The sequence below is a fragment of the Brassica oleracea genome, chromosome C3, assembly GCF_000695525.1.
Source record: "Brassica oleracea var. oleracea cultivar TO1000 chromosome C3, BOL, whole genome shotgun sequence".
Classification (NCBI taxonomy): domain Eukaryota; kingdom Viridiplantae; phylum Streptophyta; class Magnoliopsida; order Brassicales; family Brassicaceae; genus Brassica; species Brassica oleracea.
In genome coordinates this window covers 29354007-29370907 of record NC_027750.1, presented here as the reverse complement: position 1 = coordinate 29370907, position 16901 = coordinate 29354007, and the positions used below count along the sequence as shown (strand labels likewise).

General features: G+C 35.2%; 1 protein-coding gene and 1 pseudogene across 1 annotated transcript; both read left to right on the top strand.

The window, feature by feature from the left end:
* The first annotated feature begins 440 nt into the window (after positions 1 to 440).
* LOC106330330 lies at positions 441 to 3007 on the top strand (annotated as a pseudogene).
* A 3455-nt stretch (positions 3008 to 6462) lies between these two features.
* Positions 6463 to 11451, top strand: LOC106329442 (isocitrate lyase). Its single transcript, XM_013768097.1, is given in 6 exon segments — positions 6463 to 6623; positions 6758 to 7164; positions 9120 to 9283; positions 9286 to 9715; positions 10054 to 10646; positions 11124 to 11451. Coding segments are annotated over 6 exon segments (1722 nt in total). The 5' UTR covers positions 6463 to 6593; the 3' UTR covers positions 11222 to 11451.
* The last annotated feature ends 5450 nt before the right edge of the window (positions 11452 to 16901 follow it).

Here is a 16901-nt window from a genome sequence, read left to right as displayed (position 1 = left end):
ATTCATTACATCTGACATATGCTGAATTGTAAAGTTAGGGAAAACTCATTATATCTTTGAATTTTTTTCATATAAATAGCGAAAGCCTACCTGTTATTTGGTGTAGAGATCATTTTCATCAGTCGAAAACCTTTTGTTACAAACACCATGCCTAAAATCTATAGGGATTTTAGCGTATTTCATGGTCATATCAACGCTTCACATTCTGCATAGAGTGTAGACAAGACTGTAAAAAACCTTTGTCAGATATTCATAGCCCTTATGCATAATCTTCTAAGAGCATTAATAGAAGGTTCTTAGGATTGGTTCTTAGCAGAATATAAGAAACAGTCTTTTAATTTTTAACTAAAAAAGTTAAGAACCTATTCTTAAATATCTTATTTAAGAGTCGGTTCTTAGTTTTTTAGTTAAAAGTTAAGAGAATGTTTCGATCATGATTAATGGGAGGTTCTTAAGATGATGTTCTTAGCGGAATATAAGATTCTGTCTCTTAACTTTTAACTAAAAAAGCTAAGAACCGACTCTTAAATAAGAAATATCTTATTTAAGAGCCGGTTCTTAGCTTTTTTAGTTAAAAGTTAAAAGACAGATTCTTATATTCCGCTAAAAATCTCATCCTAAGAACTCCTATTAATCATGCTCTTATAGTCCGCTAAAAACTCTAGCTGAGAACACTCATTAATCGTGCTTTAAGTATCTATCTATGTAAAACCATCCTTGACCTTAAAACATATTTTGTTCTTTCCACGCTCTATTAATAAAAGACCATCTTAGGTCTCTTAAAGGTTGGCTCGACTAACTAGGATTACCCTTGGGTTTGTTAATCCAAGAATTGCTTCTCGATCCATATTGTACCATCAATTTCCACTGTACCCAAAATCTCTTGTGATTTTCTATTCTTGTTTTTAATTTTTTTTTATTACAATTCTTCCAGATATACCAAATAGTTTATAGAAAACAGCTAAAGTCATAATTTTTTGAAAGTCTCTAAAAATATAATCCATGTTGATCAAGAAAATCAAAATTAATGGAAAAACTCTATGAATATATGGAATTTTGATCAAACTTACATTTAAACTCTTGGTAGGCATTCAAATAGTACATGATTTATCGATTCTTTATCACTCTATGTTATGTATCATACTGTATACTATGTGTTATTTACATGACCGGCTCAACACTGTTAAAGGCTCTAAGGCAAAAAAAAAAATTGCTCTCTAAAATTTATATGTAGATAATGTTTAAATTATTTTTAAAATTTAATCAGTAATATTTTGTATATTTTGTAATGAAAATAAACTATATACATATCAAATAATTTTGGACTCTTTTCAATTTTATTTATTATATTTTTATTTTTTATATATAAAAATATAGATTTATAAAAAATTGGACCCTTTAATTATTATTATACAGAGGGATACCGGTTTGGGCCCAGGACGGCCAAAAAGCTTAGAAGAATCGAGCCAATGATTCAAAGAAGAATCGAAAACAGAGCAAAAGATTACCCAATCCAAGAGATTGTTCCTTTGGCTAAAGAAGTCCTTAAAGCCAGACGAAGTCTACTCACTAACGTCACCCTGCTTCTAAAAGTGTTTCCTGTCTTGACATGCAAGTAAGTTTTCAGTTTCTTGGCTTCTAAGCTATTGAATCAAGAACTCTGCTTTGATAAAGACTTAAGCTTTCAGATTCTGCTCTGAAGTATTTATCGGCAAGAAGAACATTTGATTCAGACATGCTGTAGTTACATACGGCTTGGGAACAACAAGCTACATGAACGGGTTCCAGGTTCTACATACAATGTACTTGTGCCTGTTGGATCTTCCACTTACACAATGTCTCAAGGTGTTATCAGACACCAACATTGGTTTGATTCTCATCGTGTTCCCTCCATCTTGGAACTATGTTGTCAAGCAGGAGCCATCCATCCTGTAGAGATCCACGATAACCTGCAAATATCGGATGAAGATGACAGGAGTATATCCACTTTATTGAATTTTAATCAATCATTCAAAAATAGGGTTTTCTTTTTCGGTGACTTGTCAAAAAAAAAATCAAAAAAAGGAAAGCATGAGCTATGATCAACTATGAAAAATATATGTTTTATTGATAATGAGATTCAAAGTAAGGGATGAATACAGAGAATATCTAAGAACAAGAGAGTTGAATGTACTGATACTATAGTTTAACTATGGAGATAATTGGATCCCTCTTTCTTTATTTGCCTTTCTTCCTTTATAGGTCTTTGGAGAAGAATTCGTAATGACCACGTGATCTTCTGCGTAGATCAGGTGTTTTTCATGTGGCCGTTAGAGCATGATTAACCGGGATTATTAGGATGGGGTTCTTAGCGGAAGTTAACAAACAATTTCTTAACTTTCGCTAAGAACCCCACTTTAAGAACTCCGGATTAATCATGGTCTTAGAACATGTTTATCCGGAGTCCTTAACGAGATTCTTAGTATGTGGGCTCCCACAAAATCCTTAAGGATCGGTTACAAAAACTGCTAATTAAGAACCGATTTTAGTGAGTTTCTTACACTGTTTGCGGGCCCCACTGACTCGTGGCGGTCCGCGATTGGTTTGTTTTTTAATTAAAAAAAAAAAAAACCTAAGATCTCAGGGATAAACATGCTCTTAATGCTTTTGGTTTTTTTACGTTTGATTCACCGAGACTCGTTCAGTCTGGGGTGGGCCTTGACCTATGTGGAACTTTGATTTCTTCATGGGCTTTGATGATGCTTAATCTAGGCCTTTTTACGATTGGGTTGAGATTTCAAGTATGTTGGTACAAACGCTCTAATGGCGTGGGAGAAAGTGAGAGCTGGTCTGAAGACACTATTGCTAGTTTATCCTTCAAAAGTTTGCAACCGGTGCAAAGAGGTTCACGAGACCGAGCGGCCATAAAGCTCGGCTATGTGGTGTGTTCAAATATGAGAGCTATCAGGGCACTCATTACTGGGAAAAATCGAGTGTGAATGATTTGGCACCCAAGAAAGTCGTGTGAACGAAGGCATAAATTATTACGGACATGCCTCTACTGTCGCGAGCCTTTGAAATTCTGATGTCCATTGAGAAGATAGATTATCTCCTCCTCTGAGATTCTTTCGTTTTAAAGTGAAAAGATGTCAGCTAATAGATCCAAGTCGAAAAAGAAGGATGCGGAGAAGCAGCTCCGGCGGAATCCTTACGAGGTTCTAGGACTCTGGAAGAACTCTACGGATCAGGAGATTAAGAGCGCTTATCGGAAACTAGCTCTCAAGTAAGCTTCTTTTAATTGGTTCTCTCTGTCACTCTTTGGTTTGAAGTTTTGAAATTTAGGGTTAGGCAACAAAGAAGAAGACCCTTGAATTCAATCTGTTTAGTCTAAAAGATGAGTCTTTAATTGAATTTATCCGTAGAAGCCATGGCTGCATCTTGGTTTGGTTTAGGCTAATTCTCTCTTTGGAGGTTACGTTTATCTGCACCAACATTTAGTACTCGTCCTGCTCAAGCCTTGTTCCCAAAATCAATGGTTGGTGTTTCAGGTACCATCCTGATAAGACTGCAAATGACCCGGTTGCGGCCGACATGTTTAAGGAGGTCACCTTTTCCTACAACATCTTGTATGACCCGGAGAAACACCGCCAGTATGATACTTCTGGTTTTGAGGTGAGGTTTTGTTGTTGTCTTCTGTATTATCATAGATATGATGCCATTAGTAGAGCTTAACATAAGATAGGATCCTTGTCTCTATAAATAATGTTGTTTTCTGGGGACGTTCTTCATGGCTGAAAATGCTTACTTCCAGCAGCTAATGTTTTGCCAACGTGAAATTTGAGACTTTGCTAATTGCAAATCCCTTCTCTTTCATAGGCCGTTGAAGCAGAAGGCCAAGAGCTGGAGCTGGATCTCTCAAGTTTAGGAGCTGTTTTGCCAACATAATATCTCTCCTTTCTTGCTAAGTCTTTGAACTTTAGAGCATGATTAAGGGAGGGTTTTTAGGGTGAGGTTCTTAGCGGAATATAAGAACCCGTCTCTTAACTTTCAACTAAAAAAATTAAGAACCAGCTATTAAATAAGAGATTTAAAAACCGGTTCTTAGTTTTTTTAGTTAAAAGTTAAAAGTCAAATTCTTATATTCTGATAAGAACCCCACCCCAAGAACTCTCTATTAATCATGGTCTTATAAGGACATAGCATCTGGAACATGAGTAATGTCAAATCAGTGCCTGCGTTTGTTTAGCATCTCGATCACAAGAGCACATGAGTTTGTTTCTATTTTATCAGCGCCTGCCTTTGTTTAGATACATTATCTATATGATTGTTTTTTATGTGTGAGTTTGTGTTACCTTTCATTGGTTTACGTAAACATGTTATGAAATCCAATCATTTAATTTCTAAAAAAATATATATATATATATTTAAGAACTCATTAGATCACGAAAAAATTAATTACACTAACAAAGGTTCTAAACTTTTCAAATCACAAAATTAACTATTACATTATTCATTAAAACCATTGTACTTGCTCTAATAGTATATTGACAAAAAAAAATTAATTTAAAATTACCCACTGTTTATTTAGTTATTTATAAATATTAACTGAAATATGATATTATTTATCATACATATTTATTTTATATATTTGATTGTATCATAGATTTCAATAGGTTCAGAAGAATTGACATGTTAAAAAATAAAGAAAAAATTAAAATTTACAAATTTTAAATAAATACATATGTTAGATTTAAAAATTATTAACTTCATAAGAATTTGCAAATTTTATATAGATTTTTATATTCTCTGAAGGTTCAAACATATTACCTCGGACATATGGATGAGATGGTTTTTTTTGACACGAAAGTTGATCTAAATTATATATGGCTATCACGAACATATCATCGGAATGTCCCATTTTCATCAAATTGTAAACGGGTGATATCAACGAAATGTATATTATACATGAAACATGGATTTATTCATTGCCAACTGTTTGATATATTATTATAAGTTTATACTAAACATTGTCTTTTTTTTGAAACATTGTCTCAGATTATAAATAAATACCAGTTTTTAGATGTTAGTTTAAACTTAGGTTCAGGATTCCCGGTTTATTTACTTTTTCCCAATAACATATTCGAACAAACCCAACTCGGCGTTAAGTTAAATAATGGTATGTTATTTTTATTTTAATAAACCAAATACAGGGAAAGGCCAGCATCCAAATTGAATTTCTCTACTAGCCTACTTGTAGCAGCACATTGGTTTGGGAGAAAATAAATATTCTTCTGGAAAGATAGGATTTGTAAGAAACAAAAAAAAACGAAAGAAAATAATAAAATGAACAGAAGGTAATGACAATTTTATCGACTATAAAAAATGAGAAGAGGAAACCGATAGCAACAAAATGGAAAGATAGGATTGCCAAGTCGCATGCAGTATGTGAGTCCATTCAAAGCAAGATAGGGTTTATCTGTTTTCCTCGGGAAACAAAACTATTTGGTTCTCCACGTTAAAGATACGATTTGGAAAACTTGACTCACTTATACTTTGATGCTGCTAAGTTTTTTTGTATGATAACGTATGAACAATGCACATGACAGGTGCGTATAGTAGTCCAACCAAAAGCCCAAAACTAATGTTTTGTGATTATTGATAAATAAGCCTAAAAGCTTATAATGCTTTTGCTCATGTTTTTCGCAATGACTATTAAATTGATCGACATTTTGCAAGTTTATTGATCAAACGTGTGAGGTCGATAAGACATGTTTGGACAATGGTGCATGTATAGAAGTTTCTCGAAGACTGTATGTATAACCAAGGAAAGTGGTGTTGTGAGAGAAGATATGTAATCGATAATTTTGTCTTGTATATTGATCATTGACCTCAAGGTCTTCATATACACAGTTAGAGGTTCCTATTCCTATTGTCATAAGGACATCCTAATCCTATTGACATAATTAAGGACATAATCTATATTAGACGTGATAGATAAATATACCGTAATACGTTGTTTCTGACCCTCCTATCAATTCGTCAATTCGAGTAAAACTAGCTTAGCGAACTAATATACTCATTTGGATGAAGTCTATGATTTTACTCAACTGATTATTTATATGTCAATATGGGATCTCATCAGACAATGGATACTTAATTTACATGGACCGGCTTATATATCTGGCTCCATTCATTATAAACGGTAGCATAAAGCCTTCGTAACTTTTCGTTGTTCGCACCAGTATACACATCATACAGTATTTGTTTTTATCAAATGAGAAAAAAAAAGAAAAGAGGATAACGGATAACACCGATTATTCGGTTCTGCCATAATTCACTCATACATGTCACAATTATTTCAGTTTCTAGAAAATATAATTTTAGGCCAACTTGGGAAAACTATATACACATCAGCAAAAGTAAAATTTCATTTTTGAAGTATTTTATTTAAGAAATTAATCTATGTTTGTATATTTCATAAAATAATACCTTATTATTCAGAAATTAGTATATAAGAGGGAGAAAGGGAAGAAGAGAGAAACATGCTTGAAGCTTCTCTAGTTTCATAGGTCCTTTCAAAGCAAAACCATTTTCAACTCACAAAAGTAGAAGCCATGGCTGCATCTTTCTCTGTCCCCTCTATGGTATAACACCACTAAGCCATGTATCTCACTAATGCTTCCATTGCTCTCTTTTTAGACTTTTAGTTATTTAATCATGTTGGTTACAAAATTGACCGAGTCCATTAGTAATTAATTAAAATTAACACTTAAATCAGATAATGGAAGAAGAAGGGAGATTCGAGGCGGAAGTTGCGGAAGTGCAGACTTGGTGGAACTCAGAGAGGTTCAAGCTAACAAGGCGTCCTTACACAGCCCGTGACGTGGTGGCTCTACGTGGCCATCTCAAGCAAGGTTATGCTTCGAACGAGATGGCTAAGAAACTGTGGAGAACACTCAAGAGCCACCAAGCCAACGGCACGGCGTCTCGCACGTTCGGTGCTTTGGACCCTGTTCAGGTGACCATGATGGCTAAACATTTAGACACCATTTATGTCTCTGGTTGGCAGTGCTCGTCTACTCACACCACCACGAACGAGCCTGGTCCAGATCTTGCTGACTATCCGTACGATACCGTTCCTAACAAGGTCGAACATCTCTTCTTCGCTCAGCAGTACCATGACAGGTAATTCTAGTTACCAATAAATTATTGAAGTGAAATTATACAGCTAGGTAGTGACAATTTTTTAAAAATTACTAGAAACTTGATATGGGCTGCATGCTACGAAAATACGTTTTTGAACTAATAAAAAAAACAGTATGAACTTTATATCTTTTTGGGTCTTCGCATAGTGTAACAGCGTGTCAAAAACTAATTATTGTAACCATATTTTACGGCTGTTATTGGTGTGCTTGATCAGAAATTGCTTCATTCGAGGTTTTGCGTCGCCACGTCTTGAGATACTTTGACTCTCTGGCAAAGTACAGATTGTACACGTTCTTATTAAGACAAATTTCCCCAACGCGATTTTTTTTCAGAAGAAAACATGACAGATTGCTTCTTTTTAAAGATACAAGTCAAACTTGGACCAATCCGACTATTCCCCAAAGACTATATATGTTTAGAGACCATTAACTAAATCAATTATGGTAATAGTGGGGATCCAGATATATCTTTTACTGGATGCAAAATGTAATAATTTCTTTTATAAAATCACTAATAGAATATATATTATTTTTTTAACAGACACTAAAAGCATATCAACGTTTTATTTTATTGCTTTGAAAGTAACAACACATACAAGAAAAATAATGCTTCCTCCGTTCCTTAATGATAGACTTTTTAGAAAAAAAAAATTTGTTTCAGAAAGATGCATTTTTTGTGTTTTCTATGATAAAATTATAAGCTTTAAGAAAATTAATTGACTTTATTGAATTACTATTGGTTAAAAGTTATTAAAAATTGAAAATTGCAGAAAACGATACATTTATTATGGTAGTTTAATGTGTTTTCTTAATATGTATGAAAATACTAAAAAGTCTATCATTTAGGAACGGAGGGAGTATGAGTTAATAATTCTCAAAAAGAAAAAAAAGTGATAACACAAACAGAATATTTGGTCTTCAGTTAAATATACTCTACAAATTACTATATGAATCAAATTAAATTGGGTATATCACTTTCAATATATTCTATATTTATATTTTACAAAGCTGTGATTATACGGTTTAATTATAAAGACCTATAATCAAATAATATCGTCTAACTTTATCACTATGATTAGAAGGCAATTAAAAATTAATTTGCTTTCAAAATAAAAGTAAATATTTATATCAAAGATTTTCTCTGACAATCATTCAAGCATGGAAATAATGTTTGAGATATGTTATATTGACTTAGTTGCGATATATTCAAAAACTTTGACAAATAAATTAATTTATAAACTTACAATGAGGCTTTACAGTAAAAAAAAAGCTCATTTATAATTATAATTTACTCAATTGTAAATTGTGTAATATTTAAGACGAAATTGTAGGAGAGAAATCAAACGGGGAGCAACACAACACTTTATTATTTGTCCGGAACATCATGGCCCAATGGTAAGGACGGAATCATTCCTGCACCCAGGTTGCGAGTTCGAACCCTGCCGGAGGGAACTACCTCATGATGTCTCTGGACACCTCACACGGATATGAGTCCATGTTTTAGGGCCCATTTGCATACCCGGAGATAGGGTCTATCCGTGGGCTGCACCTCCCCTTGGGGATTAGTCTGCACCTCCCCTTGCGGATTAGTCTGGGCTCTTCCATAGGCTCGGGATACCCCCAGGTTAAACAAAAAACAAAAAAAAAAAAAACACAACACTTTATCAATGGGTACAAATTTTTTTTTTCTTTTTTTTTTGCTAAATTATAATGGGTACAAAATATTTACATGGGCAAAAAGTTAGAATAAATAATACGCTTTCATTATGAGGTTTGTTTCGTTGCATGCATCCGTTTTAATCTCCAAAAATACCATTAAGGCCAATCATGTATAACTAATGTGAGAAACTTAATTATGTTGTGATAATTTAGTTAACATAATAACGAATAACCCTTCATTATCTAATTAAAACTATCAATATGAATCTCTCGCAGAAAGCAGAGGGAGGAGAGAATGAGCATGAGCAGAGAAGAAAGAACAAAAACTCCTTTTGTGGACTACCTGAAGCCCATCATCGCCGACGGAGACACCGGCTTTGGCGGTACCACTGCCACCGTAAAACTCTGCAAACTCTTCGTTGAAAGAGGAGCCGCTGGGGTCCAGACCAGTCCTCCGTTACCAAGAAGTGTGGCCACATGGCCGGAAAAGTCCTCGTGGCAGTCAGTGAACACATCAACCGCCTTGTTGCGGCTCGGCTCCAGTTCGACGTGATGGGCACAGAGACCGTCCTGGTCGCTAGAACGGACGCGGTCGCGGCCACTCTGATCCAGTCGAACATTGACTCGAGGGACCACCCGTTCATCCTCGGTGTCACTAACCCAAACCTTAGAGGCAAGAGTTTGTCCTCGCTTCTCGCAGAGGGAATGGCTGTAGGCAAGAACGGCCCGGCGTTGCAAGCGATTGAGGATCAATGGCTTAGCTCGGCCTGTCTAATGACTTTCTCGGACGCTGTCGTGGAGGCTCTCAAGCGCATGAACCTCAATGAAAATGAGAAGAGCCGGAGAGTGAACGAGTGGCTAAGCCATGCAAGGTAATGGACATTCCGAAATATCATATATCAAACTTTGGTTTTACTTAGGATTTTAGTTATTGATAATTAAAATTTCATAGAAGCGGTTTACTATTTTCATCTGTAATACAAAATATTGTTAGATTTAACCAAAACAAACAGTTTGCTGTGCTAGTTGCACTAAATTTGTTTGAAGTGTGATTTTGTTTTAGCACTAACTGTTAGGTTCTTTACAAAGAATATTCCTAAATAATTGGCAGATCTTACTCATACGAATAGAAATTTCTTACAATCTTTTTATACATAAATAGTGTTACAGTTATACACAAGCTAATACATATTGAAACACATTTAATCAGGTATGAGAACTGCCTGTCAAACGAGCAAGGCCGAGAATTAGCCGCAAAACTCGGTGTGACGGATCTTTTCTGGGACTGGGACTTGCCCAGAACCCGAGAAGGATTCTACCGGTTCCAAGGCTCAGTCACAGCGGCCGTGGTCCGTGGCTGGGCCTTTGCACAGATTGCTGACTTAATCTGGATGGAAACCGCAAGCCCCGACCTCAACGAATGCACCCAATTCGCAGAAGGAGTCAAGTCCAAGACACCAGATGTCATGCTTGCTTACAACCTCTCACCGTCATTCAACTGGGACGCTTCCGGTATGACTGATCAGCAGATGATGGAGTTCATTCCACGGATCGCTAGGCTCGGTTATTGCTGGCAGTTCATAACTCTTGCGGGTTTCCATGCTGATGCTCTTGTGGTCGATACATTTGCAAAGGATTACGCGAGGCGAGGGATGCTGGCTTATGTGGAGAGGATACAGAGAGAAGAGAGGAGCAATGGGGTTGACACATTGGCTCATCAGAAATGGTCAGGTGCTAATTACTATGATCGTTATCTTAAGACTGTACAAGGTGGAATCTCCTCCACTGCAGCCATGGGCAAAGGTAATGTTAATATAAAAAAAAAATTTGCAGCCACACATAATAATAGAATAATAATACTAACGAAATTAGAGCGTGTGATGAGAAATACTCATTTAGGCGCGTATGCAGAATTTAAATGGGTGATATACAAATTTGAAAATCAGTTTTGGATACAGGCTTAAGATCTTCCACTGATTAGAACAATGAAAATAAGTTGGCTCACATTTTTTTCATATATCAACCGGCCGTAGAAATGGTTTAGTTGTTGAAGATTCGTCAGGTTGGTCGAGAGAAGTGATCTAGTCTTTTTTGTTGCACTTTTATAATAGTGTCATTGTAGATACTTAAATGCCTTATTTGTAGTAATTTTTTTTGTCTTTTTACATACAAAACATTATATATATATGCAGTTACATTCGCTCGTTCATTATTTATCCAACTATACAAACTTTTCTTTCTTTTCCTCCTTAAAAACGATGCGTTTTTTTTTGGACATAGGTGTTACTGAGGAACAGTTCAAAGAGAGTTGGACGAGGCCGGGAGCTGCTGGAATGGGCGAAGGGACTAGCCTTGTGGTAGCCAAGTCCAGAATGTAAGTGTACGGCCAAAGCGGTTTGGCATCTTCGCAGGGAAACAACTTGGAAACTACACCATCTTTAATATATCTTTGGACACCTGAGTAAGAAAAGAAAAAGAAAAAGAATAAGAAAAAACAGATAATAAATGTATATTTTGTTATTGTGTTCCCTTCTTCTACGTTTGCTTCTTTGTATGGATATTTGGACTGTTTTGGCACTCGAAAGGTGCACAATAGTCAATACCAATATGGGACCATCCGTTCGCAAAGTCTAAAGGGGGCATAATAACAAATGGGTTATTTACTTGAGTAAAAAGTAAAAACTAATGGGCCGAAGCAATAACAGCATCTTTATCCACGGTTTTTTAGGGCGGGGTTCTTAAGGGAATATAAATACTACTATAAAAAACAGTTTTTTATATTTCTCTAAGAACCCCGACCTAAAAAACCACGGATAATGATGCTCTAAAGTTATACAAATAGGCTTTTAGGACTTTTGTAGACATTAAAAACAAAGAAGAAGCTATTAAAATTCCCACTGATTGATTGTTCGCAATTTTAATTATTTTTATATTTATTTATGTTAATGTCATAAGATGATAAGAAATCCTAAAAATTCAAAATAAAAAATTTTCTCTTTCTATTAGAGTAGGGGAAAAGTAAGCATCCCCACAATTTTTTTAAGAATTAAAAAAATAAATGAAAAATATTTAAAAATCACAAATATGATGTGTGTAATTGAAGGGAGTAAAATGTAAACAAAAATATGAAACTTCAAATATAGAGTATTCAAAATTTTTAAATTGAAGTTTAAATTCTTTTTTAAAACTTTTTTATATTTAAAGTTATAAAATATTTTTTGCAGATGCTCTAAAAGACGAATTTGGAGACATATTTTGTTTGCTCGACTTGTTCTTTGCCTTGGAATCTCCGACCTAGACAACCTAAAATGAAACAGATTTTACTAGCTTCGAAGAAAAATTATAACCTCCGTTATAAGGCGAAAGATAACTAGCATATTTTTTTTCTTCGGCTTGCTCTTTGCTTCGTTTTTATAGAATTAGACTTCTTGGTTGCGGCAATTTTTTTTTTTTGAGCAACAACGGCAATTAGTTTTCTGATATTATGTTTTTCAATAAGATAAAGATCGTCTTCTTGACGACTGTTTGTTCAGAGAGGTGTATGGCATGTTGATGACTGTTTATTGTTTGTTTCGCTTTGGAAATCAGTAAACTCACTCAAAGTCCCTGGAGTATCAACTATCCCGGTTTGAGTAAACTTAAAGAATGTTCCAAATTGTTGCTATTCAAGATTAGGTCTCAGTCATGTACCATCAGGATTTGGTGAGCCTATGCAAACGCACAAACCTCGCCTTGATCCGACTTGTTTGGGCGAAGCAAAGGTTTTAGTTGAAGTAGAGCTTGACATTAGTTGAAGTAGAGCTTGGCAAGCCCTTTCCTAAGAAAATTGCCTTAGATGACAAACAAGGTAATATATTCTTGGTAGATGTTGAGTATACTTGGGTTCCGAGTACTTGTGGTAGATGTGGACACTTAATTAGGACATAAAGAGAAAAGATGTCTAGTCCCAGCTGTCCAAAAGAATGAGGAAACACTTCCAGTGAATGAGGTGATGAATGAAGATCGAGGGGTTGAATCGGATAAGGAACAACCTCAGGTCTATGTTGCATCGGAAAAAGAGGTGATACAAGTTGAAGATTCTGAAGCGAATTTGGATTTAGCTTCTACTGATCAAATTTTAGAACCCACCAAAGTGACAGAGATTGAACAGTTGCAATCACAAAAGGCTCTTTCAACGCCAGTACACTTTGCCGTCCACTTTAAGGAAACAATAGCCATTGGCTCCTACTCTCAATTCACTACGTCACCATTAGCAGGTACTACTCCTGCTCTAGCTGAACCAACTATTATGGAAGAAATTTCATCTCATATTATTGTTTCCGAGACCAGTTTGGAATCAGGAGGCAATTCATTAGCCTTTATGTACACACCTATGCATGACAGCCCTTTTCACAATTATATTGAGCAATTCAATGTTCATGATGTTGTAGATGGGTTAATGAGTGATGCTACAACAAATCTCAACATGTCAAGAGGTGGAAGGCCAATAAAACCAAGTCAAAAATACCAAGATATGGATTGGACTAGGTTACAACGGAAATGTAAACGAGGTCGTCGAGGCCGTGGATACCATACTCCCTAGTGTTTCCTTCTTTCTTATCTTGCTTTATTAAGCTTATGTCCATAAGTTTCTCTTTTCTAAGTTATTGCTTAGCTCAATATGAAAATTGTTTGTCATCGTATTTTCTAAAACTTTATGGTTTCAAAACCATACCTAGTATGTTTTATGTTTTAATTTAAATGTCTTTTTTCAAAAAAAGAAAAAATCGTCTTCTTGTGGTGCAGAATCTTGTCTACACGGTCTGGCTGCAGCGAAACAATATGTTCTTTAACCAGACTTTATCTCCCCCGCTTGAGGTGTTCAAGGACATCAACATGCAGGTTATTAATTTCATCTCAGCATTGCGGACGAGGAAGAAATCCAGAGCCCTCATGCAGCTTTGGTTAATCTGATCCTATGTGTTTGATCACAGGTCTCTTTTTTGGGCTTCTTAGGAACCCCATGAGGTCCCTTTTTAGTATCAATCCCCTGTTTTTTTACTTTCTTTTTGCCAGGGTATTGTTTTGTATAGGTTAACTACTCTTGTAGACTAATCTTCGTCATTTATGATAATTACATTCTTAGCATCTAAAAAAAAATCGTCTTCTTTTGATATGAGCACCAGAAGTCTTCTTTGATAGTTGATGCGACAAAAAGTAAAGAGTCTATTTTTATGTTATTTTCTGATTGCATAAAATGCTTTGTTTCAATATCATTGATAATACATGGCGTATGACATTTTTTTTTACAATAATGTGTCGTTGCATGAAATTCCAGCGGTGCCAACGACTCCGTTCAACGGTCGACGATTTCTTTTTACCTCTATATTCTCCGTCATCATCCTTTATTTTTCTTGTCGCTCAAAGTTAATTACCGCGATATTGCGCCGTACAAGTCTGTTGTTTAACGTATGTATTGTGTACTGAAGTGTAAATGGGAATCATATTGCTCCTTGCTATACTTTTGATTTGTAACATTGAAACCAAAAATTCAATGTATGATTGACACGTTAATTTGTCGAATGTAAACAGAATCAACCTTTGACAATAAAGCAAAGTGTTGGGCACTTTGCACATGGGATTAACTAACATTAATTTAAAAGATTAATGAGATTAAACTTTATATTGCGAATTAGTGGGTCCCATACGTCCGACCATCGGAATGCCAACTAAAATTCCCAGCCCGGCGATCACGCGTTATATTCCTTCATTGCATTCGTTTTTGTTTTCTTAATATTTTACTTATTAATACGATTATATTAGGATTCTTCGTGCATGATTACATTGAACAACATGACAGTTCGCATTCATAACTTTTTGTTGTATATATATATATTTTATCATTTTTATTTGTGCTCTATGAGATATTGAGAGCATGCCCATCGCTAAAAACCTATTTTTTAAAAGAAAAATATTAATATTATAATGATGTATTTATTTTCTTTACAAAAGATAACCAATAAATAGCTGACACATATATATATGTGTATCTCTACATATTTAAAGGTGTTTGTTTGAGAACTATTTTTTATTTCCTAACTTTTCATTATTTTACTTTTTTAATCTTAAGAAACGGTGTTAAGAACTTAGTGTTAAACAAAACACATTGTGTCATTACTATGAGATATTCTTTAAGGTTCTAAAACAAAAAATATATTAATATTTTAGTATAATGTGAAAAAAAATTAAAGTTCCAAGTTTTGAAATAAAAATTACATCAATAAAGAATTGACAAATGTTGGACATGGTTCTAAAGAGGTTCTTAAAAATTCTTATTTAACAAATCCATTTTTTTATTTTTTAACTTTTGTTTATATATTATCATTTTTAATACTAAGAACTCTCCATGAGAACTTCCCATTAGAAATGCTCTACAAGTTCAAAATTACATACAAGTATCTAACTCTAACTGTATTTGGTATGAGATGTGGAGTCATGAATAGTAGTAGTATTTCATACTACATTAATGAACTCCCCTTTGGAGTTCATAGGATTTTTTTAATATTTTTTTGGTGGGGTCATGAATAGTGTTGAACCTCTTGCTATTGTGCTTCTGCATTAGTGAACCTGAAGAAGAGGTTCATAGGAATTAAATAATATATTTTTTAATTTTTTTTTAGTTTTGAAATTAGTTTGAAAACATGAATAAAATATTATAAAATATATTTTATAAATTAAATTTATTCATTACATTGATAATTGATGAACATACAAAGATTATTCATCTATGTTTCCAAATTTTTGCCATACATTTTCAACTAAATCAGCTTTCAAACTATCATGTTTTCCTGAATTCCGAACTTCATTGCGCATGCCTAGCATGTTATATCTCGGAAGTATTGGGTGCATCCACATTCGAACTTCTGGTCGAGGTTCCTTCTTCAAATTCAGATGTATCATACTGAGTGTATCCATTGCGTTCATTTTCTACTATCATATTGTGAAGTATGATACATGTTCGCATAACCATCCCTATCTGTTTCTTGTCCCACAAAATAGCCGGGTTTTTCACTATTGCAAATCGAGATTGCAATACTCCAAAAGCCCGCTCCACATCTTTTCGGGTTGATTCTTGATGTTTAGCAAATAGCTCTGCTTTAGGACCTTGAGGAAGTGAGATGGATTTCAATACCCCGAAAGCCCGTTCGACATCTTTCCTAGTGGATTCTTGATGTTTAGCAAACAGCTCTGCTTTATTACCTTGAGGAAGTGGGATGGATTGGATAAATGTTGACCAATTCGGATAAATTCCGTCAGTAAGGTAGTACGCCATACGGTAAGTGTGGTTGTTGACCTTGAATTTAACTTTAGGTGCTCGACCTTGTATAATGTCATCAAAAACAGGAGACCGATCAAGAACATTGATATCGTTTAGGGTACCTGGTAATCCGAAAAATGCGTGCCATATCCAAAGATCTTCTGATGCCACAGCCTCTAAGACAATTGTCGGCTTTCCTGAACCTCGTGTGTACTGCCCTCTCCAAGCCGTTGGGCAGTTTTTCCACTCTCAATGCATACAATTAATGCTGCCAATCATCCCTGGAAACCCGCGTACCTCTCCAATATCGAGTAATCGTTGAAGATCTTCCGCCATAGGTCTTCTTAGATACTCATCACCAAAAAAGTGTATTATCCCATTAGTGAAATGTTCCAAACATAAAAGTGCCGTACTTTCACCAAGTCGGAGATATTCGTCATACGTATCTCCCGATTGACCGTTGATATCTTGCATATTCACATTGTTTATCCATTTATTCATGTGATGTCTAGGTTGCATTTTGCATACATATGTCTCTATCAGGTATTGGAGTACCACATGGAGGTCCTGAAGACACTTGGGTGCATTTGGAGCTCAAAGGAGGTGATTAAAGTGATCTTTGGACGAGCACTGCCTGGAGCGACCAGCCCAGAGCAACTATCTCAAGTCACTCCAGCCAGAGCGACCTACCGGAGCGATGCCATGAACTCGCTTGCCCTATACGCTTCGGAGCGACCTCCTAGAGCGACAAGGCGAAGTCG